This window comes from Thermothelomyces heterothallicus (assembly GCF_042370625.1).
Source record: "Thermothelomyces heterothallicus CBS 202.75 unplaced genomic scaffold P884_scaffold_48, whole genome shotgun sequence".
Classification (NCBI taxonomy): domain Eukaryota; kingdom Fungi; phylum Ascomycota; class Sordariomycetes; order Sordariales; family Chaetomiaceae; genus Thermothelomyces; species Thermothelomyces heterothallicus.
Genome location: NW_027192609.1, coordinates 85,648 through 106,630, shown reverse-complemented (window position 1 = coordinate 106,630; position 20,983 = coordinate 85,648). Strand labels below are relative to the sequence as shown.

At 55.1% G+C, this 20,983-nt stretch overlaps 6 protein-coding genes across 6 annotated transcripts; 1 reads left to right on the top strand and 5 right to left on the bottom strand.

The window, feature by feature from the left end:
• Positions 1-3,529: 3,529 nt before the first annotated feature.
• P884DRAFT_213243 (NifU-like N terminal domain-containing protein) lies at positions 3,530-4,349 on the bottom strand (the record flags this gene model as incomplete). The annotated part of the gene is made up of 5 exons (XM_069439204.1): positions 3,530-3,676; positions 3,737-3,827; positions 3,887-3,981; positions 4,041-4,120; positions 4,208-4,349. The coding sequence occupies 5 exons, from the start codon at positions 4,347-4,349 to the stop codon at positions 3,530-3,532; spliced, it is 555 nt and encodes a 184-aa protein (XP_069293227.1).
• An 894-nt stretch (positions 4,350-5,243) lies between these two features.
• P884DRAFT_333111 (uncharacterized protein) lies at positions 5,244-7,925 on the top strand. Its single transcript, XM_069445834.1, has 4 exons — positions 5,244-5,398; positions 5,451-5,518; positions 5,571-7,678; positions 7,747-7,925. The coding sequence occupies exons 1-4, from the start codon at positions 5,368-5,370 to the stop codon at positions 7,883-7,885; spliced, it is 2,346 nt and encodes a 781-aa protein (XP_069293226.1). The 5' UTR covers positions 5,244-5,367; the 3' UTR covers positions 7,886-7,925.
• A 363-nt stretch (positions 7,926-8,288) lies between these two features.
• P884DRAFT_303860 (putative mitotic spindle checkpoint component mad2 protein) lies at positions 8,289-9,354 on the bottom strand (the record flags this gene model as incomplete). The annotated part of the gene is made up of 4 exons (XM_069445060.1): positions 8,289-8,714; positions 8,873-9,086; positions 9,160-9,185; positions 9,265-9,354. The coding sequence occupies 4 exons, from the start codon at positions 9,352-9,354 to the stop codon at positions 8,289-8,291; spliced, it is 756 nt and encodes a 251-aa protein (XP_069293225.1).
• Positions 9,355-9,659: 305 nt separating this feature from the next.
• Positions 9,660-11,902, bottom strand: P884DRAFT_252766 (uncharacterized protein). The gene is made up of 2 exons (XM_069440746.1): positions 10,894-11,902; positions 9,660-10,790 (listed from the first exon to the last, which is right to left on the bottom strand). The coding sequence occupies exons 1-2, from the start codon at positions 11,759-11,761 to the stop codon at positions 10,045-10,047; spliced, it is 1,614 nt and encodes a 537-aa protein (XP_069293224.1). The 5' UTR covers positions 11,762-11,902; the 3' UTR covers positions 9,660-10,044.
• A 1,712-nt stretch (positions 11,903-13,614) lies between these two features.
• P884DRAFT_273619 (ankyrin repeat-containing domain protein) lies at positions 13,615-16,169 on the bottom strand (the record flags this gene model as incomplete). Its single annotated transcript, XM_069442608.1, has 2 exons — positions 13,615-13,658; positions 13,979-16,169. The coding sequence occupies 2 exons, from the start codon at positions 16,167-16,169 to the stop codon at positions 13,615-13,617; spliced, it is 2,235 nt and encodes a 744-aa protein (XP_069293223.1).
• A 777-nt stretch (positions 16,170-16,946) lies between these two features.
• P884DRAFT_303858 (uncharacterized protein) lies at positions 16,947-19,450 on the bottom strand (the record flags this gene model as incomplete). The annotated part of the gene is made up of 4 exons (XM_069445059.1): positions 16,947-16,977; positions 17,059-18,145; positions 18,230-18,886; positions 18,952-19,450. The coding sequence occupies 4 exons, from the start codon at positions 19,448-19,450 to the stop codon at positions 16,947-16,949; spliced, it is 2,274 nt and encodes a 757-aa protein (XP_069293222.1).
• Between the last annotated feature and the right edge of the window lie 1,533 nt (positions 19,451-20,983).

Here is a 20,983-nt window from a genome sequence, read left to right as displayed (position 1 = left end):
GAATAAAGAACTACTACGATAAATATAGGCTCGAGGGACCTCGCCTAGAGAGGGGAGACAAAGTCTATCTAATCATATAAAACCTATAAACTAAATGACTAAGTACAAAGCTAGACTTTAAAAAGGTCGGACCCTTTATTATCAAAGAACGAATTTCGATATCTAACTACCGATTATTATTACCGTTATCTATATAACTATAGATAGATGTTTTTTATATTTTACTTCTCAAACTAGTACCGAAAAGCGCTAAGGTTACTACGTATATCGAAGTAGAAGACAAGGAAGAAGAATAGGACGTCAAAGAAATTCTAGATTTATATATTATCAATAGGGAATTATAGTATCTAGTTAAATAGCTTGATTTTAGACTAGAAGATAACTTATAGGAACTAATTAAGAACCTAAATTGCCCTAAGAAACTTTAGTAGTTCTACTAAAGGAACCCTGATCGACCGAAAGCGACAGACCTAAAACCAACCTAAAATCGGCTAGCAAGGACAGATCCAAAGGAACTTTAGGATATACGGAATCCTAAAGCTATCCGAAATCGGCAGATAAGCGAGACAGGGTCGAAGAAGATATAATAACCTTAGAAGCCTCCGCTACCACTACCACCTTAGCCTCCTTACGTTCTACCTACTCTAACTCCTCTATACTATTAATACCCTAAGCAATAGCTCTTATTATCTTCTTAAACTATATTTATTTTCGAAGGCATAAACGGTTAACCTTTGCTATTAATACCGCCAACTTAGCCTTAGCTTTTTCTATCTCAGTCTTAAGCCTATTATACTATAAAATGATTCGATTAAGTTATTAAACCGAAATCCTAAATACATCGCACTAGGACTGGCCACGACGAACATATTCGAGATAATAAGAAGAATCAGAAGCCGATACCTCGCAAGATAGTTTACGAGACTCGTAGAAAGAATACGGTCGTTTCATTAGAGAAGGCGTACAAAGAATTGACTAGACTAGTTCAAAGTGCCGGATAGTCTTTGGATTAAAATTACGAGACTTCGACTTCTTCTTCACACGGTTAGTCATTTTAGCGACATTATAGGAGGGAAGAAAAGAAGGGAAAAAGCTAGAAATGTAACTACTTACAAACGTAGGATGTTAGCGCTATTTGAAACGAACCTAAGTCTTTCGAGGACGAAAGACCTAGGGGAGGGGTATTATATTATGATTTAGCTATATAAGGCAACCTAGCAGGGCACGTAGAACTAATCATAGGCAATAGGTATATAGCTAATTAGAAACGGATCATTAGGATTAAGGAATAATCCTAGACGGATCATTAGGACGCTAATATAATCCGGTATATTAGATCATTAGATTATAATAATGATCTAAAGATCTAGGAAGAGGACTAGGGAAAGGAAATTATATATAGTCACTTGTTCTAACGAACCCTAGCAAACTCTGGAAGTTTACCAGTGATAGTAATCACAATTATAGTACTCCTAATAGCATTATACTACTATAAGAGGTAACTCTGTTGTTATAAACCCTTTGGCTTTACCGAATCCCTTAGACGACCTGTACACTTGTCTTGCTTTACCTACCTTCGTCTAAACCCTTTTAGAAGAAGTCTAAGTTAGGTTTGTTATAAGTATCTAGTAGGGAATAAGAAATATTATAAAGCTAATACTTCTTAAAGTAGAATTAATATCTATAACTATAAGATTAAGTAAGTAAGGATATATATTAAGTATCTAATATTAGGCTTTTATAACTATAGATCTATTATATAATGCTTGTTATAAACCACTGTGATAGTTATAGCTAGTGTCCTTTTATCTAAGTGGTAGGGATCGTAGACGATAAAGAGGCAAATATACTTATAGTAGATCCTTATTAGCGAACCTAGTCTAAATCCGAAGCCTATAAGGATAAGTGTAAAGTAAAGCGAGGCAAGGGATTCGGGTTAATAAGGAACGTCCTTAGCCCGTGTCTAGAGCGTATCGAGGAGCACTAGGAGGTCATCAGATATAGTCTCGACCTTCTTAAAGGTAAGCTTGGATTCTCGTATCAGACCATATTTCTCCGTAAGATTCTTTCGAATGTACTATACCAGGGTTAGCTTGAAGGTGCTCGAAGGTGGCTTAAAAAATTAAAGTTATAAACCGCCTGGTACCTATATTGCTAATATCCGCTATAGGCCGATCAGTTGGCTTGCCTAGATCCTACCTCGACTTCTAGAGTCGAGAATTATTAGGGTCTTCCCGCCTCTTTTCTCTAAGAACCGTATTATCTATATACGTAACGAGATTCTTCCAATGTTCGATTACGGTATTGGTGGTGGTAATCGTCTAAACAGTCTTATACTCTTCTTCCCCAAGGCTCAGGCGGGAGGTCCGTAAGTTTTCGACATAATCGCGGAAGTAAGATCGTATAGCATTCTTCGCTTTGACGTCGTCCCGGCATAGGGCAATCTATAGCTAGTCAACGTCCCTCTTTTTGTAGGTCTCGATGAACCTACCAATCCGTATCAGTACCTAGGATAGTAAACCAATACATCCTAGCTAATACTTACGCCCGCATGGACTACGACGCACGAATTTGCTCTTGAACTTTGCAGCTCACCTCCCGCGTATCATCGAACTGAGCGCTGGAGAACAACTCGTCGTCTTCGTCCGCTCTTCGCTATCGTTCGTTACGATCGTACAAACTGGCGGGTTCGTTCATGACAAGACCGTGTCTACGAGGCATTTTCCTTCGTAACCCTTGACTAATGCAAAATTTGTAGATTCGGCTTTATAAGATTGAGATTTTAGACGTTCTAGATGGAATCGAGGAAGGTGCTGCGGCGTATTTTTTTTTTTCTCTTTTTAAAGCGGCTGGGCCGTAGCCATGAAATAGGCACAGCAAGAGACGGTCATCCTAACAGTCGACGGCGGCGTTGACGCCGTTTTCCAGCGTTTCAAGCTCTCCCCTACTTAAGCTTGCCCTTACCAGCTTGACTATGGGAGAGCGGACGGGATCCCGTATTTTCTGGTAGGTATGGTTGTATGTGCTTGTGCCCTGTAGAAGTCAGCTTGATATATGTTCGTTCTTCTTTCATTTCAGAAAAACGCAACAGTGTCACTCCACATATAGGATTTGTCCCTCTTCGCGGCGAAGCCGGCAGGCAACCGTCTTGCCGAACATAACAGTGCTTGCCTCCTCGCAAAGTACCAGGAAACTTAAACAATGACTCTTCCAGATTGCAGGTGCCCACTACCTGTATGCATGGTGGTATGTCACACCTCTGGACTTCATGGCACATACACAATCTGGCAACCCCGTCAATTGAACGGCTACCTCTGTCGACAGCAAGCGGGGTGACTGTCCATTGCACACACACCAAGCCAGAACTCCCCAAAACTCCGCTACAAGTTGATACAGGCCCTCACCAAATTCCATACCAGATTCAGAAAACCTCGATGATACTTCAACGACACTTAGAAATGCCGTTTCCACCGCTCCTTAACCACCTGTTACTGTGTGAACAACCTCCAGTCCCATCCTCACCCACGGCTCATGCCGCCGCTGACTCGAGCTTGGCTTCCCTCCCGGCGAGGTTGGTAGGCCTGGCGTCGGGGTTCTTCTTGTAGTAGTTGTTGATCGCCGACTTGATGGCATCCTCAGCAAGCATACTGCAATGGAGCTTGACCGGCGGCAGGCACTGAGAAATATACACGTTAGCCTATCGTTGGAAGAGACTGGGGGGCTAAGTGTGACATACCAGCTCCTTGGCAATCTCGGTGTTCTTCACTTTTGAGGCCTGATCAAGGGTCATGCCGCGGACCAACTCTGTGAGGTAGCTCGAGGAAGCGCTGAATTTCAAGGTCAGCATCCGCACAGAACCCTGCATGATGAGAAAATGCGTCCTTACATTGCGGAGCCGCAACCAAACGTCTTGAACCGCACATCGCTGATGACCTTTGTCTCTGGGTCGACCTTAATATGGAGCCGCATCACATCGCCACACTACCGGTATCGCCGAGTTAGCCTCGCACCAGAAACCTGGGGTCGGTTTTGTAACTTACGGCTGGCGCGCCCACCAGGCCCTCGCCCACCGACTTATCCGTCTTGTCTAATGTGCCGACGTTGCGCGGGCGCGAGTAGTCTGTTATGGCGAATGTTAGCCAACCAGTTCCAATCGCTATTCAGCTAGCAGGAGCGACCGAGCGCAGATGAGGAGGCGGCGACGTACGATCGAGGACCTTCTCGTGGTATTGGCGTTTTTGTGGTTGAGCGACCAAGGGCGCAATCTGTCGGGGCGCCGGGGCGGCGAGTGGCCGGACCGAGGTTGCCAGAGCTCGACGTGACACCGCGCGGACCGTTCTCGAGAACATTTTCAGGTGCTGTGTATTCTGTGATGCCGTGCGAGGGAGAATATGTAGGAATCGTGATGTGCGAGTCGATCTTGGATGGCAATATCAGATTTTGTATGTTGGGCGTTGTTTGCTAGATTGGGGAAGAGAGCAAAGTGCCAAAAAGTTCCAGAGGATGCGGGACTTGATCATGACGATTGCTAGGGGCGATTTCCCGCTCGGGGTTTGAGCCGGACCGCTTAGCAAAAGTGGGTCGTTTTCAGTGTGAATTCCACCACTTTCAGTTAGCCACGGACAGTCGCGGCAATTGCTCGGTCGAGCTTGGCACGCGAGCGCCATGCCGACGTCGGCTAGTGCAGAGCGTCCGCGGAGATAAGATTGATTGATAACGGAAACCGAGCTGCAATGGATTTGGAATTCGCCACAGCTCTCTCAGTGGGGTATAACTAGCTGCAGTTACGGATTACCTAATAAGGCACGCCACAGCCCACAAAGAATCTTACCAGAACTCTCTACGTTTGAGAGAACTCGTTTGCCATGCGCATGTATTCCTTCATCCAGTGGTACGTACGGTGCGGTCTTGGTTCATGATAGATATATAGGCAGAGTAGTTGGAAAGAGCTCGAGTATATTCCAAAATGAACCTGGAGGAGTTGGTGCACAGGTGTTTATTAGGGAGCTACTTTCGTAATGTGGGTAGTCTGTAAAGCACCAGGAATGTAGTAAGGTACTCTGTTGATGCAGTACCTGCTGACTTCCTCCGTGCGAGACAGGTCACACAGTGCGCGTGGACTGCGGCATGGGAATTGCCAGGCTGCCAACTCTTGCCCGCGACAAGGAGCTGCATCATCGCGGGGCTGTTGCCTGTCTTTGCCCCGCGTCTCAGCTCCTGCCAGCTTCCAAGGTCGTCCCCACCAACACCAGTAAGCTTGTGCTACGACCTTGAAGGTGCAGGTTCAGACCACTAGATCCAGCTTCGATACTCTCAAATCCGAAAGTACCCTTCGAGTTTCCGGAGCAAACACAGCCCTGACAATTCATGATGGTTTGCTCGCACGTCGGACCGGCCAGTAGGTTTCTCTGCTCTTTGCTTATGCCTCTGCGGAACTGACGGCTCCTCAGACCTGGCCAAGCCGACACCCGCCGATTCGGTGTACCGCGAGGACTGCACCCAGTGCTTCGATTCCATCGTGCGTTTTTCCGCCGTCGTATCTTGAAGTTGGCCTAGGTTGACAAGATCAGGATGATCCCGCTGGGCTTGATGTATGCCTCAAGTGCTTCAACGGCGGCTGCGCAGGTGACCGCAACCATGCAAAGCTACACAGCAGCGCCCGGAAACATCCCCTAGTCCTCAACATCCGCCGCACGCGGAAGATGGTTGTCAGGGACGAGCCCCCGCCGAAGATGTCCAAGCTTGCCATTGCCGCCGAGACTGAAGCCGACCGCTACGACACGGCGCTGAAGGTCAAGTGCCTCGAGTGCGGGATCGACGACATCGACAAGAGTGACCCCACGATCGCTGCGACGGTGGACGCTATCATGAAGGCCAATACATTTTCGCGGAAAGAGGAGGTCAAGGCGTGGGAGCAGGAGCTGACCACCTGTGAACACATTCTTACGCTGCAGCAAGAACCGCCCCGGCAAATCGAGTCACAGGACCTAGGCCACTGCTCCAACTGCGACTTGAACCAGAATCTCTGGCTTTGCCTCGAGTGTGGCAACCTTGGTTGCGGGCGGGCGCAGTTTGGCGGAGTGGGCGGAAATTCGCATGCCCTCGCTCACTCTAAGGAGTCCTCACACGGAGTGGCCGTCAAGCTGGGTTCGATCACGCCCGAGGGGACCGCCGACGTGTACTGTTATGCTTGCGATGAAGAGCGGATAGATGATAACCTGGGTGCCCATCTCGCCAACTGGGGCATCATCCTGGCCGAGCGGCAGAAGACGGAAAAGAGCTTGACCGAGATGCAGATCGAGCAGAACCTACGGTGGGAGTTCTCCATGACAACAGACGATGGCAAAGAGTTGACCCCGCTCTTCGGACCCGGCCTGACAGGTCTCAAGAACCTTGGTAACAGCTGCTACCTCGCCAGCATCCTCCAGTGCCTCTTTGACATGCCGTCCTTCCGGCAACGGTACGGTGGTGGCGTTGAGTCCCCCCCAGACGTGCTAAATCCTGCCCAGGACCTGGAGACTCAGCTGCGCAAGATCGGGGACGGCCTGCTCTCTGGTCGGTACTCCAAGCCGGATTCGGACGTGATTGCTTCGGAGCACTCTCCCGAGGTCCCGCATCAGAAGGGTCTTCAGCCATCCATGCTAAAACACCTCATCGGCCGCGGGCACGCCGAGTTCTCAACCATGCGGCAGCAAGACGCCTTTGAGCTTCTCCAGCACCTCGTCAAACTCATCACCAGGTCCCAGCACCCGGCTGGACTCGGCGACCCCACACGGGCCATGCGCTTCGTGATGGAGCAGCGGCTGCAGTGCCTGGGTTGCAAGAAGGTGCGGTACAGCAGCACGGAGCAGGACAGCATCTTCATCGACGTGCCGCTCGAGAAGCTCCCGGCGGAGGAGGGCCAAGAACCCAAGTACAAGCCGGTCAACTTCAAGGAGTGTCTCGATACCCTGACGGCTCCCGAGACGGTCGAGTTGACATGCTCGGCGTGCGGGAGCAGGGACGGTTTCAGCAAGCGGCAGCTCTTCAAGACCTTTCCAGAGGTGCTGGTTGTCAATGCGCGCAAGATGGCCGTGGTGAACTGGGTCCCCGTCAAGGTGGACGTGCCGGTTCTGGTTGCAGAAGAACCCTTTCCTCTGGATCCGTATCTCTCCAAGGGACAGCAGCCCGACGAGGAATTGTTGCCGGAGGAGCCGGCCACGAGCAACGTGCCGGCGTTTGTGCCGAACCAGGAAGCGCTCGCCATGCTGGAAGGCATGGGATTCCCAAGGGTCCGGTGCGAAAAGGCGCTGCACGCAACAGGAAATGCGGACGCGAATGCGGCGATGGAGTGGCTGTTCGGCCACGTGGATGATCCGGACATCGACACCCCCCTCGATCTCGGGGGTAGTGGCAACGCCGGATACACGCCCGACCCGGAGAAGCTCGCCATGCTCGAGTCGATGGGGCTGGGCGGGCCGCGCGCGACCAAGGCGCTCAAGGAAACCAACGGTGACGTTGAGCGGGCGATCGAGTGGCTGTTCAGCCACCCCGACGACTCGGGCGAGATCGAGGAGGCGGCCGGTGACGGCGGGGAGGGTGCGAAGAAGGGCGCGGTCGAGGCAGGTAGCAGCACGCTGCCGGCCAACTTCCAACTGCAGTCCATTGTGTGCCACAAGGGAACGAGCATTCACACCGGGTACGCTGGACCATCCCTCTTTAACGTGTTCTGTTCCGTGTTCGAAATAACGCTGACATGGCATTTAGACACTACGTGGCCTTCATCCGCAAGAAGCTCGGTGACGAGACGTCGTGGGTGCTCTTCAATGACGAGAAGGTGGTCAAGGTGGTGGATGTGGAGGAGATGAAGAAATTTGCGTATGTCTACTTCTTCCGGCGAGTTTGAGTGTACCCGGTGACGGGGACGTGCGTATGTTGTTTTTGGGGGGGGGGGGGGGGCGGAGTTTGTGGGGTGTGTTGACATGACAATTGCCTGGACGGTGCAGTACAACCCCGCGGAGAGGGATGACCACTTATGGACGGAGGGTGGCGAGAGAAAAGAAGAAAACAAACAAACAAAAAAAAGCCCGTGATATTCGTCCGATTATCCACCGCTTGTTGAGCCTGTTTCCTTTCCTGTCCTTCCACTCCAACTCCACAACTCCCTGCCAATCCCGGATGAAGAGAGCAAAAATCATTATGCGTCCATTCAGATGAGGGAAAAAAGCAAAAGCAAAAGACCAATCCTCCTTCTTTGTGTTCCCTTCCCCTCGCGCTCTCATTTTGATGTGACCAGTCTTGAATGTGCTTCAATCCACCAGCCGATAGCTGACGAGGGTGTCGACGCGGTGGTTCTGGGTGCTGAAGCCGCGCAGCTGGACGCGCTCGCCGTTGACAATCTCCTTGGCGTCGCTGTCGCCCCACTCGACGGGCACCTCGCTCGAGGCGTCGGCGTAGACGAGCACGTTGAAGGTGCAGTCCCCCTGCAGCTGGGGCAGGAAGGTGACGGAGGCGGTGATCTGGCGGAACAGGGCGGCGATCTCGGCCTGGATCTCGGCCTCGGTCTTGTCGCGGGAGGGTTCCGGGTTCTGGTTTGGTTGTTGTTGTTGTTTCCCGGGCCCGGAGGCGGCCGCGTTTTCTTGGTCGGTTGTGCCTTGTGGTTGTGATGATGATGATGATGATGACGATTTGGATTTGGACTTTGAGGATTTGCTGGGCTTGCCGAGTATTTGTACCTGGAACGCGCGCGGGTCAGTCGACGACTCGAGTCAGCTTTTTGTTGAGATTTGGCAGAATTGAGGATCGATCTCGGCAAGAAAAGAAAGGAGAGAGAACAGGGGGAGTGGTCGCTGGGGGAAAGGGAAAGCCGAGGTCAGGGAGTCAAGAGACGTACGTCGAATTGCCAGCGCTCGACGTGCTCGCCTGTGTCCTTGTCGGTGATGACGATGACGAGCTTCTGAACCTTGCCTGCTATCATCCACTTGTCGAGCTGGGTCATGATCTTCTTGATGTAGGCTCGCACTTGGTCGTCGGACGAGACCAGCATGTTGAGGCCATACTTCTTGACGGCCGTGAAGTCCTCGGCGGGGTAAACGCCTCGCTGGAAGCTACAGCAGCACGAGGTTAGTAAGGGCGGGCAAAAACTCGAGTTCGAAGTCTTTTTTTTTTGGCAGGCCGTACAGGATCGTATGGATCGAGTATTGGAACTAGGGTGGCGGAAACGATGGGTCAGCAATGGCGACGCCAAAGTGCAGCCTTCAACGTCTGATTCGCTGGGGAACTCACAAACTCGGCGACAAGCTTTGCGCTTCCTTTGAGCGACAGCTTGTGCACCTTGGACTTGTCCTTCTCCTTGTCTGGCGCCGCGGATGCCATACTTGTTGTCGTCGGTGGTTATGTATGCGGTCCGTTCGAACTGCTGTGGATGTGTCTGCGTTGCGCCTTGGATGGCCGAGGTTTAAGAATCAGGTACTAGTATTACGCAGTACCGAAGGAACCAGGCCAGTGATGCGGCAGCTGCCCCACTTTGTTTACTTTTTCAGCTGGTGTTGTCAGGGGCTGCGGGCCCTTTGGTGAGGTAATGTGGGGAAGGTGTACGAGGGTCGAGGGCGTGGCAAAGGTAAAGTATCACGTGACTACGGAGAGAAGCGAAACCTAGAGATCTGGCTGCCATGGAAAATGCGGCATTAGGGAAACAACTCTGTTGATGGTAGCGAATCACAGCCTGGTTGCGACAGAGAGAGAAACAGAGCAAGGTTCTCGGCGTTTCATTCAATCCATACTCCGTAGGTCTTCATCGATCTTTAACTTGACTTTTTTCGACCCCTAGCCGAACAGAACACCCCAAACCTGCAACAGCGATTCCTGAGGTAAATCAAGGAGAACTTTCGCAGAAAGTCACCCACGCACGCCCTGAAACAAGGGCGTGGTAAGCATTGATGTAAGGAAAGTATATGTACACGCAGTACATGTAGCAGTGCGGAAATGATAACAAGTACACGGGTATTCGGGGACCGTTCAAGGCGCGCATTATAGTAACCGCGCGGCGGCCCACAGGCGTCGCGGTTAGTAGTAGTACCCACTCGACCTGCGGCTGCTGCGCGGGGTCTGGTTGATGCGCACCACCGTCTCGCCCGTCTTCTGGAAGGTGACGTACTGGGGCCCGTCTGGGTGGCGGATGGCGGGCGGCGTGCCGGGTGGCATAGGCCAGGCCATCTGGCCGGGGGACAAGGCGGCGCTTATTGCGCTGCCGGTGCTGATGCTGCTGATGCTGCCCCGGCTTAGCCGGGCGTCGGCGGCGGGGACGATCCGGGGGTCTGGCGGTTGCTCTACTGGGCGCGAGGCGGCGACCGCGCCCGGGGACAGCATGCCTGGTGATGTGGGGGTCACGGGCGACGGGGTGAAAGCACTGCTCGGGGCCGAGTCGTCCCTGAAGACGGATACCCGGTTGCTGTCCCGCGCGGCCGCGGCAGCAGGAATGAGAAGCGGGTCTAGGCGGTTCGTCTGGCGCATTGGAGGCTGTGAAGACTGCTGTCCTGCGCTTGTCGTCGCGGAGTGGCGGTTGGCGGCGGCGGCGGCGGCGGCCATACCCCCTGCTGCTGCTCCCGCACCTGCTGTTGCTGCAGCTGGCCCTAATCCTGGACTCAGTAGATTCTTATACGAGGCATCTGCTCCCTGAGTGTTCATCCGGTGGAAAGCGCCCGGTCCGCCGGGGGATTTGCCGAAGGGCGCCAACAAGCGCTGCACGAACGGCGCTCTCCTGAATCTGTAGAGAAGCAAGGCGAGGAGCGCGAGGAGAACAAGTAGTCCCACTGCCATCGGAACATCGGAGTCAGCCACGAGCCATCCCAAGACCGCCATAACTAATTTGACGAGACAAGCGCCTAGGGATTCCGTCGTCTTTGGCACACTCACCCACTATCCCGGCGATCGCACCCGGGGGAAGGCCACCGCCACCAGTCCCGGCACTCCCTCCCGAGTTGCCGGCTCCAATCCCGCCACCATTCCCGGATCCGCCGCCCGACCGCGAAGGGTCGGCTGTAGAAGGCAGCCCGGTCTGAGAGGACGATTCCCCGTTTCCGGCGCCAAGGTCATTGCCACCGGCCGGGCCGTTCGTCGGGCCCGCGCCCCCGGGCCCATTCTTCCCCGTGCCGGTCCCCGAGCCGTTTCCGGGGCCATCGCGCTCGCCGGTGGCGCTGGGCTGCGCCGCCGCGGAAGTGGGAGATGCCGTATCTGTGTCGTCCGGCCGGCCGGTCCCGGCTGCGGGAGGCGCTGGTGGCCGGGTCGTCGGCGACGGGGAGGTTGTATGCGGGGCATGATGAGATTCGGGTGGTGGTACAGGTTTCGGGGATTGTGTGTTAGCCGGCGGCGCAGCAGGAGGTCGCGTCTCGGCTGGGGGCGTGGTCGTCGGCGGCCGCGGCGCAGTTGTCTTGGGCGTGCTGGTTGCCGGCGGCTTGTTGATGGGCGTTGTGCTCGTCTGGTTTGGCGGCCAGGCGCCCCCCGGACCTGGGCCATTGTTTGATGAGCAAGCTTGGGGCGAGTAGTAACACCACCACGGCTTACCGTTTCGTCCACCGCCGCCGCGGCCGCCGCCATTACGTCCTCCGCCGCCGTTTCGTCCACCGCCGCCGTTATATCCTCCGCCATTACGTCCTCCTCCGCCGTGATGTCCTCCGCCGCCATTGCGTCCTCCTCCACCGTTACGTCCTCCGCCGCCGCCGCCGCCACCTCTCCATTGACTACCTCCTGATGGTGGTCGTTCCCGGCCGTCTGCCATCTGCATGGTCCCGTCCAATTCCTCCACCAGGAAGCGAATCCGGAGCGTAGGGATCTCACATCACCATGAGACTATATTTTCGTGTGTGGTTGACGAGAATCAACTTCTCCTGTTTGTTTAAGGGATTTAAAGTAAGGACTGATGTAAAACCAAGTGATGCAAAAGTAACGAGCGGACGCGGAAGGGCGAAGCAAGAGAAAGAGAACACCTTCCCAAAGCCTTCCTTCCTGCTGAGAAGGGGGGGGGGGGGGGCGCTGAGAATAAAAGGATGTCAGGCTCATCATCACTCTACGGGGGGGTAAGGCCCGGTTCAAGAGGGCCAACTTGACTGCACTAGAGAGACCAGGCCCCCGCACAGGGTGCCATCCGTAAAAACGCCAGTGCTGGGATGGCAACCGATCACGCCGCTTGGCTGCATGGCCACCTGGGTGTTGGTTATCAGGGCGACAGGCGCTTAACCCCAATCGGGGATTGCTCAAACACTCGGATGTTTCGAGATCAACTGTTTTGAGGTCGCAACGGGCTTTCCCCATTCTGTGTGTTCCGTGCGACGCATTGCGTTTAATGCCGATTGAATGAATGAATCAATATGATAAATGAGGAAATGGTCGACCCGATCGACCTGTGACTGCATATCCTATACAGTACGGATGTACAGTATACCGAAGATGGGCTGCTGCTCTTCGGGTGCAGTGGCGAGACACCCTGCTTGGTGATCGGCAGTCGCACGCGAGGCTAAATCCGCGTTCCTGCGCACTTGAGCATCGCCTTTGTGCGATGTTCGCAACACGGGAACCGTAGGTAAGTAAGGTGCCCATTGAGGCTGAGGCCTCGTTGCGATGCATTTGCGCGCAACACGGATCTCAGTCTGAGCGACCCAAGCACGGGGGCGCAAGCGCCGGGTCGGTTATTCTTGTGCGAAGAGTGAATGAGAGAAAGCAACTCGTCAAAGCCGATGCGACCGCGATTGCAATGCCGAACTTGCGCATCATTTCTTTGTTCTCCACATCAGTTACATGGGCCCGGCACGTGGAGAAACAAGGGCCAGTGGGTAGTTATCTGGGCCTGAGTGCTGGAGCTTGTCTGGTGCACTGACCATCAATTAACTAAGTTACTCTGTATGGAAAACACACTCTGTAAAGCGAGCAACACGACAGTTCATTTTATCATTCGCTAGGCCATTGACAACCAGTTTTTAAGACGGGCGACAGGCCAGTAACGAATGGATTTCGAGAATGCCTACTGCCAATACTTCACGCCTCCTGCAACCTTTCATTACTTACTTCACTCTCCGCAAACAGTAATATGATGGGCAATCCTTACCTTTTTTTTCCGTGTTGAGGACGAGAAGTCCCAAGCCCGGACTATACCCGGGAGAGGAGTTTTCGCCCGAAACCAAAGGGTGACGCACATTTGGACTGGTACAGCCAGGTACGCAGCCCCTACATTTCGGTATATAGCGGTTGGAAAAACAGCGAAACGAGAAGCAGAGCGGCGGAGGATGGAATGGGTGTTCTTCCGTCGTATTCCTTGGCGTGCGGTGGTAGAGATAATATGCATTTAAGAGAAGGGGCTGCTGATTTTAGAGCGGAATTGGATATTAGTGTGGGTTTGAAGGCTAGGATAACGAAAATGTTTGATCGAGGAGACTGATACGCACAATATTTTTTTTATTAGATTTAGGGTAGATTGGCAGCTATTTAACTGTCGGTTTTCTATGGTTGCACCACCACCATTCTGCTCGACACTTTTACACCTCTTATCAGATACACCTGTCTTTGGCAAAGGTTATATCAATCTATTTCTAGAACGGCGGTGTTATACTGTTGTTGGAAATAGATGCCTGTCCTGGCTTGCACTTAGCAAAGCACGCCGACGCCGGTTAGGCCAGCGTCGCGTATAGCTACTATAATATAGTGTAGAGCATTAGGTGAAACACGCTTTCGACCCCGGTTTAGACCTCGAACCCCCACGGCTATCTCTACCGCTGGGGACACCGCTCGCCCCGTGGCCTGCTCTACGTCCGCCAGTATCTCTGTTCTGCGTCTCGCACGAGATCGAGGCTTGCCCGCTTCGCTCCCCGGGGCCTCCGCTCCTCTGCTCTCTTCTCTCTTCCCGGCCTGCCACCTGCAGTCACGGCGGCCCAACTCATTCCCCCATCTGAGACGCCAGCAGGCTTCACCGGTTTTTGGACCTTGTTCCTCTGGGACGACGTTGACTCACGCCCACCGATCGGGGAGCTCGAGCTGTCGCCGAGCGCAGGAAACGGCTCGTCGGCCTGTCTGCCGCTGTTGGTTTTATTCTTGCCCTTCGACGCCCAAACGCCCATGGTTGCAGACCGCCCGCCGCCGCCGCCGCCGCCGCCGCCATCACTCGACCACGGATTCCCCAACCTCATCGCCATTCCCGCGCTGGCTGCTGCCCCGCCGACGGTGCTGCCGCCGGCGGTCCCCAGCGAGGGAAACGCCGCCGAGTCGGCCACCGCATCGTACCGCCTGCCCCACTCGTCCATGAACTTCCTGCTCCTCCCGACCTTCCTCTCCGCCAGCTCCCGCCGCACCTCCTCGATCGACGGGCCCGACGGTACCACCATGTAAGCCGGCGGTCGCCCCCGCCAGGCGAACCGCCCGCGCACGGCAGGCAGCGGGTGCGCCAAGCCCATCTCGTAAGGGGTGACACCAACACCAACACCAACACCGACCCCGACACCCGCACCGGCGCCCTCCATACCGAGGCCGGGCCCGCCGCGATTTGCCCTGCCTTCCTTTCTGCCCTTCTTCTTCTTCTTGCCCTTCCGCACACACACCCCCATAACCGCGGTGCCGGGCTGCCCGTCTTCGTCGCCATTGCCGTCGCCGCCGCGCGAGCGGGAGCGGGAGCGGGAGCGGGAGCGCAGGTGGACGTTCGCCCCGCGCTCCAGCAGCACCTCGAGCGTCGCCAGGATCCACCACGGCCGCGTCACGTCCTGGTTGCCCAGCAGCTCGTGCAGCGGCGTGCGGCCGGCCGCATCTGTCGCGTCCGGGTCGGCGCCCCGGTCCAGGAGGGCGTGCACGACGGGGAAGAAGGCCAGGCGCGCTGCCGCGTGGAGCGCCGTCGTAGTCGTCGTCGTGGTGTTGCTGGTGGTGGCGGCGGCGATCCCCGTTCTTCTCTCGTCGGTGCAGACGGTCGGATTTGCTGGCTCGTCGGGCAGCGCCGCCAGCAGGGCGAAGGCGGCGTCGACGTTGCCGTGCGTGAGGGCCGTGTAGAGAGGGATGTTGCCCCCGTCGTCCGTGGCCTGCGGGTCGCTGCGGGCTAGGAGGAGATGGGGGATGGCGTCGGCGATGCCCTCCGCCGCCGCGACATGAAGGAGGGTTCGGCCGCCGTGATCGCAGTTGACCCAGCGCCAACACCTGTAGGTGCATGTGTGGACGCGGACGGCGGAGCGTGTGTGGACATCGACGGCTGCGCCAAAGTCGAGGAGCGCGGCGACCGTTTGGCCGATGTTGCGGTTCCGGGCCTCGTCGGCCGCCGATTGGACCGGGATGGACAGCTCTTCGTGGCGCGACAAGCCTTCCAAATCGAGAATGGGGAACCACGCGTTTCTCTCGCGTTCGAGCAGGTTGATCATGGGGAGCGCGATGGCTAGAGAAGGGCCGTATTGATCCATCAGCTTCTCGACGGCTACTGCCTCGTCCCGGTCTGGGTCCCACCGCAGCTGGAGTCGTCCTCGGTGCCAGCGGACCTCGTCGCTCAGGAATGGCTGCAACTCGGCGTCGCGTCGTGACACTTCTCGCTTCTTGAGCGCAAGTTGGATGACGGGTTCGGAGTAGCGCCCCTCGATGTTGGCATCGGCGCCTCGGGCCAAAAGGAACCGCGCCGTCCGCGGCATGGCGCGATAGCAGGCAACGCGCAGGCCCTCGTTGACGCATCTCTGCGATGATGCCGACAACCGCGGGCTCCCGCATTCGATAAGCGCGGAGAAAAGGGCGTCTTGATCCAGACACTGGCGGCCGGGCGAGGACGAGGACGACTCGAAGCCGCATCCAGCCTTGACCAGGCGACACGCCACCCTTGGAGCGTCGGCGGCGATTGCAAAATCGAGAAAGGTGGTCTCCTCCAAGCCATCGAGGCCGATAAAACCATCCAGACCCAGCTCGGTCCGGTAGTTGGTCATCAACGTATCCAGCAGTTTCGTCGAGTCAACCCTTGCCGCGTGGATGAAAAGCTCGCTGAGGCATTGGACGCGGTCAGCCCCCAACTTGGTTTGCTTGTCGACATGCCAGGTAGCGAGGTACCGGGAAAAGCGATGGTAAAAGCTGCGAGCGACGCGGGACAGGTTGTTCAAGTCGCCCAGGTCGAGCTTCGAGATGATCATCATCCATAACTCGACCGGAGCCCGGTTGGTAACGTCATCCTTGCTTCCCGGCTGGTCCATCTTGATGGGCCCGGTCTCTGAACTTTTGATGATTTTGTGTGGGATGTTGATGGGATCACAGGAAAGCATGTAGCAGAGAGAGGGAAGGTGAGCCGGAGGCCCGGTTTTGGCAGGCCCGCTTGGCCCTAAGCCTCTCTCGAACAATGTGCCCGCAGCCTCTCGGCGGCGATGGGCAAGCAGTCTTGTGATCAGCCGCACGACTAAGCACATCACGGTAGGGGTGAAGAAAGGAGCCGCAAGGCCCTCCTCATCCGTAGAGTTCGCAGGGTTTGTGACATGTCACACACACAGTCTGCATGCATCGGCATGATCACACATCGGCATGATCACACTTGGAGCATCACACTTGTGCATGCCAGTGACTTCACCTCTACTCCTTGGTCAAATCTTTTCAATGGACTTTGTATATTTGTTCCCACCGAGACCGCTGTATCCATCTACATCCTGTTTCCGACAGCCGCGGGCACCAATTTCCCAGAATGACAAGTGTGCCCCTTTCGCCCAGAAGATACCCCAGCAGGTAATGAGAAAACCTCAATAGCCCAATGCCAAAACCTAGCACCCAGAATAAAAGGACCTATATACGAAATATAGAGAGACTGTGGGAGGTGGGTAAATTCACGGGCAGACGAGGATAGACTCGGGAAGACTGCCCGGTGAAGTAGATGATAACCACAAGGGAAGAGCGCCTCAGCGGCCACAAATATTGATGATGACGGAAAAGGAAAACAGTGAGAGAGAAACAAAAAAAATAAAGAAACTCATAAAATGATTCGCTTATTCGTAGCCGGCGCCTCGCTGCCACGAACTGCTTCATATTAGATTAGACACCAGGAGCCCGGACTGCCCCGCCCGGACAGTCGAACAGGGGAGGGGGAACCGAACTTACTTTGGCCCGGTTGGCTTAGGGCCCGCCTGTGCTCCCCCGCCTTGGGAGTGGTTCCCCGACAGGTTGGTTGACGACGCCGACGCGCCATACGGGCTGGGCGCCCGCATGCTGCCGCTCGCGCGGTTTCGCAGGTTCTGCGGCTCGGGCGCGTAGGCGCCCGACACGGGGTCGACCGGCGCCCGGTACGAGCTCCGCATCGAGTTCCGCGCCGAGTCCCTTAGGGAATCCCGGTTCGAGTACGGCCCGGAATGCGGCGACCCGGCACGAGGAGGGGCCACGTTGCCCGAGCTCGACACGGCCGACTCGTCGTCGTCCAGGTCAGTCCTCTTCAACAGCTTGCCGTCGCCGCGGGCCGTGGCACCCAACGCGTCGAGCTCGTTCGCCGTGGTGAGGTGCGTTTGCGACTTCATGAAGGACGTGCGGTCGTCGTTCATGAACTGGTACCGCGTGTCGGGGTTGTTGTGGAAGATCACGATGCCGGTTGTGACGATGAGCATCAAGAGGAGGATGAGCGCGAAGGCGGCGTTGACGATCCAGAGAACGACACCCACCACGCCAATCACCAGCCTCGGCAACCCGAACACGTCGGTGAAGATAAACAAGAAGATGGCGTTGATGAAGTTGATGGCACATATGGCAATGTTGAACGAGTTGGTACTCTTGTCCATCCATGGCCGCAAGACTGAGGCCGAGATCAGAGCCGCCGCCTCGAGGATGATGAAGGCTACGGCCTGGACTGTGCCGGCACGCTGGGAGAAGGCGATGAACATGGCCTTGACTAGGGTGTAAACGAGGAGGGGCACGATGTAGTAGTATGCCGAAGCGCGGAACTGGACGTATAAGAAGCCCCATTTGTTGAGCGCGTGAGCGTCAGAGAAGAGAATGTACGCCGGGTTCCGGTGGAGAGCGACCGAGCGGCGGGCAATACGGATCACCCTGTAAGCAGCATAACCAAGAGTGATAAGGCTACCAAAGAAGAAGAAGACGGCCAACACCATAGCCGCGGGCGAGTCGTTCTGCGTAAACTCCCACAAACAAAGGATGGCAATCTGGGGAAAGCCAATGAGCAGCCATCTGTAAAGGACGCCTACGATGTGTTAGTTGAAAAGGAGGACGAGAAAAAAAAAAAAAAGAAAAACCGTTGGCGGGGATAGGCGGGCTATATGCATACCCTTGAGGACGGTCATCCACCCGGCGCGGAACTCGGAGAAAGTGTCGCTCTTGAGGAGATTCATCCTTGCAAGCAACTCGCAGAGTCCCTTGAACAACACCACGCACAAAGCCGCGAAGATCATAAAGATGTAGAAGAAGGTCAAGCTTGTGAGGAAGAGATTGGTCGTCTCAATGCCGGCCCGGAATGCGACTCGTTGGATGCCGTAGACAATGTAGCTTCCATACGACGTCTCGATCGCCCGCTTGACGATGGTGTTGGCCGACCGCCGAACGAGGCTGACGGCTGAATCCACCACTGGCACGGAACGCTTGACCTTCTCGACCTGCACCGACACGGTATGAAGGGTGTCGAGGATGGTGGATGCCGTGCCGCCGGTGGACCGCTGATACCATGTCAGGATGTCCTGGATGAAGCCGACCCTGATGATGCCCATGCTCCACTGGAAATCCTGGGTCCACGACTTGACGACAGGAGGAAGCGGCACAGCACAGAGACCGAGCATGGCCTGCGCTTGGAAGTAGCCGAACAGCGAAAGAGCGTTGGAGGCGATATGCGAGGCGGCGTTCGAGTAGCCCAGCCCATTGATGATGGCAGAGGAGATGATAGCCAGGATGGCCACGCCCGCAGATGCCCATTTCACGCCGATGAGATCCACTGTACGAGGGGCAGTTGTCAGCTGAACAACCTCGGCCTCTCCCTCGCCCGAACCTCCGACTTACCCGTCATTCCATTAGAGATGTTCGCTTCCAGGCAGGCAACACTCTCCCCAGCCTGATCTCCATCGGTCCTGTTGATGAACACCTGAACGGTCGCGTCGAGGTCGGGAAATGTGTATGCGATGGAAGGAATCTGCTGGATGGCGTCTCTCGTAACCGGGAGGTTGAATGGGTTGCCCATCTTGCCGGATGTCATGGGGCACAGGCCGGGGAGGTTGGCGTTACAAGGGTCGAGGATTGTGTGGATGATGGGATATCCATATGCCCAGATGGAAATGTCAAAGATGACATGGCCTTCGATCGACGACGTCGCGATCATGTTGACCGAGGCCGTGAGATTATCCGGGGTGAAGACGACATCGAACAGGCTCGCCGTGAACCCCGAATCTTCCTGGCATGCCGCGAGCGAAGTTGATCGAAGGACATATTCGGCATTTGCAGGGAGGACCGCGGTCGCGAGGGAGGAGAGGAGGATGAGCGGGCTGGTCGGTATGAGGCGCATCGTGGTCGGTACGGCCCGCCAGGGGCCTGGTGGTAATTGTAGCCCAAAGGTTTGTATTCAAGTGCGCCGGCGCTAGATCTGTGGGGAAAACTGATGGCGTAACCGGATTCTAGAATTCAGAACGTCATCCTAGCTCGCACGTAAATGCAGGCTCTCGATATCGATCGCGGTTCAGGAGCGATATCGATTAGCGCGCTGTTGGGTTTGATCCGGATAGTCAAACGGGACTGAGCTTCCAGGTTCGGGTTGACCGGGCCTTCGAGTTGCGGAAAAAAAAGGTGGGGACGAAGAACGAGCGACGGCGACCGAGAGATACCTGCCGACAGTTGCGCACAAGATGTTGTCGGGGCCGCTAAGGTAAAGTTGCAAGATGGACGACTGAAGCAGTTGGTTTGCGAAGGGAGGAAGGGCTGGAACGAGCGAAGTTGGTTGAAAGCGAGTGGGGGGATTGAGGATGCGGGTAACCTCCACAGCAAACGGCGGCACGACAAGGAAGTCTCGTGTTGGAGAGTTGGCTCTCAAACAGTTGCAGGGGTTCTGAGCATGGCATTTGAATGGCCAACACGAGTTGTGGCTGTGCCGCCGAAAATTCCAGGGGAGCGAACGGAAACAAAACGCCAAGCACGCTACCGATCGTACTCCGTCCTGCTGGCGGGAGAATCTCATGGCGCTAGCCCGATCTAGACTTAACCACCATTACCGGGATGAGGTCATTTTGCCTTTGCTTCTGCCGCTGGAGATGTTTGGTTGGCCAACAAAAAATGTGCATCTTCAGATCTGCTTCAACACTGCTCCGCAGTGTATCGTACCCCAGTGGGTATTTCATGAGACTGCTACAAACTAAACGGGTCAAGGTACCTGTAGCTAGCTTGGCTTGCAAATGCAACACCTTCATACCTGGGGATAAAGAAGTTGAAAAGTAAAGTAACGCGAATAGTTGGTATACAAATGTCCGGCCCTCCCGGGAATTTATCACGCATCATACGCACCGAGGAACAGAGGAACCGAGTCGCGAACAAAATAGTGACGGAAATATTGTCGCTTTTTTGGAGTGACAGCGCGAGGGCGGGCACTGCCAAGAGGCCCAGCCATGGCTTTGCGGTCGGAGACCAAGACACGGCGAGACGCCGGGTTGACACGTGTGTGTACTTTGAAGAACAAGCAAGAAACCGGTACGTGTATGGTATGCGAGTATCCTTGGGGGAAGGAGGGGAACTCTTCCATTCCTACAAGGATAGGTTGTCGAACAGGTTGGCAATGACGGGCTTTGGAGCCCGGCCTCAGACTTTTGGTACTACGCAGATACCGTATAAAGTATGTCCGGGGAGCCTAATTATCATGTCACGGCGAGTTCTGACCAAGTACTGCCCGGACCCTGTTAACACAGATACCGGCAGCCCAAAAAACAAAATATCTTACATCATTTGCTACATTTCAGACGAAACGGAGTCACAATAATTATTCCTGCCTTACCAGATTTTTAGGAGGGGAAGGGAAGAAGAGGGGCGGGGTGAGACTTTTTTTTTTTTTTTT

Coding starts and splice junctions, on each gene's coding strand:
- P884DRAFT_333111 (XM_069445834.1), top strand. CDS start 5,368: ATGATGGTTTGCTCGCACGTCGGACCGGCCA. Junction 5,519..5,570: donor CCCAGTGCTTCGATTCCATC/GTGCGTTTTTCC, acceptor TGACAAGATCAG/GATGATCCCGCTGGGCTTGA. Junction 7,679..7,746: donor GGAACGAGCATTCACACCGG/GTACGCTGGACC, acceptor CATGGCATTTAG/ACACTACGTGGCCTTCATCC.
- P884DRAFT_252766 (XM_069440746.1), bottom strand. CDS start 11,761: ATGCAGATGGCAGACGGCCGGGAACGACCACCATCAGGAGGTAGTCAA. Junction 10,791..10,893: donor TGCGATCGCCGGGATAGTGG/GTGAGTGTGCCA, acceptor TTCCGATGGCAG/TGGGACTACTTGTTCTCCTC.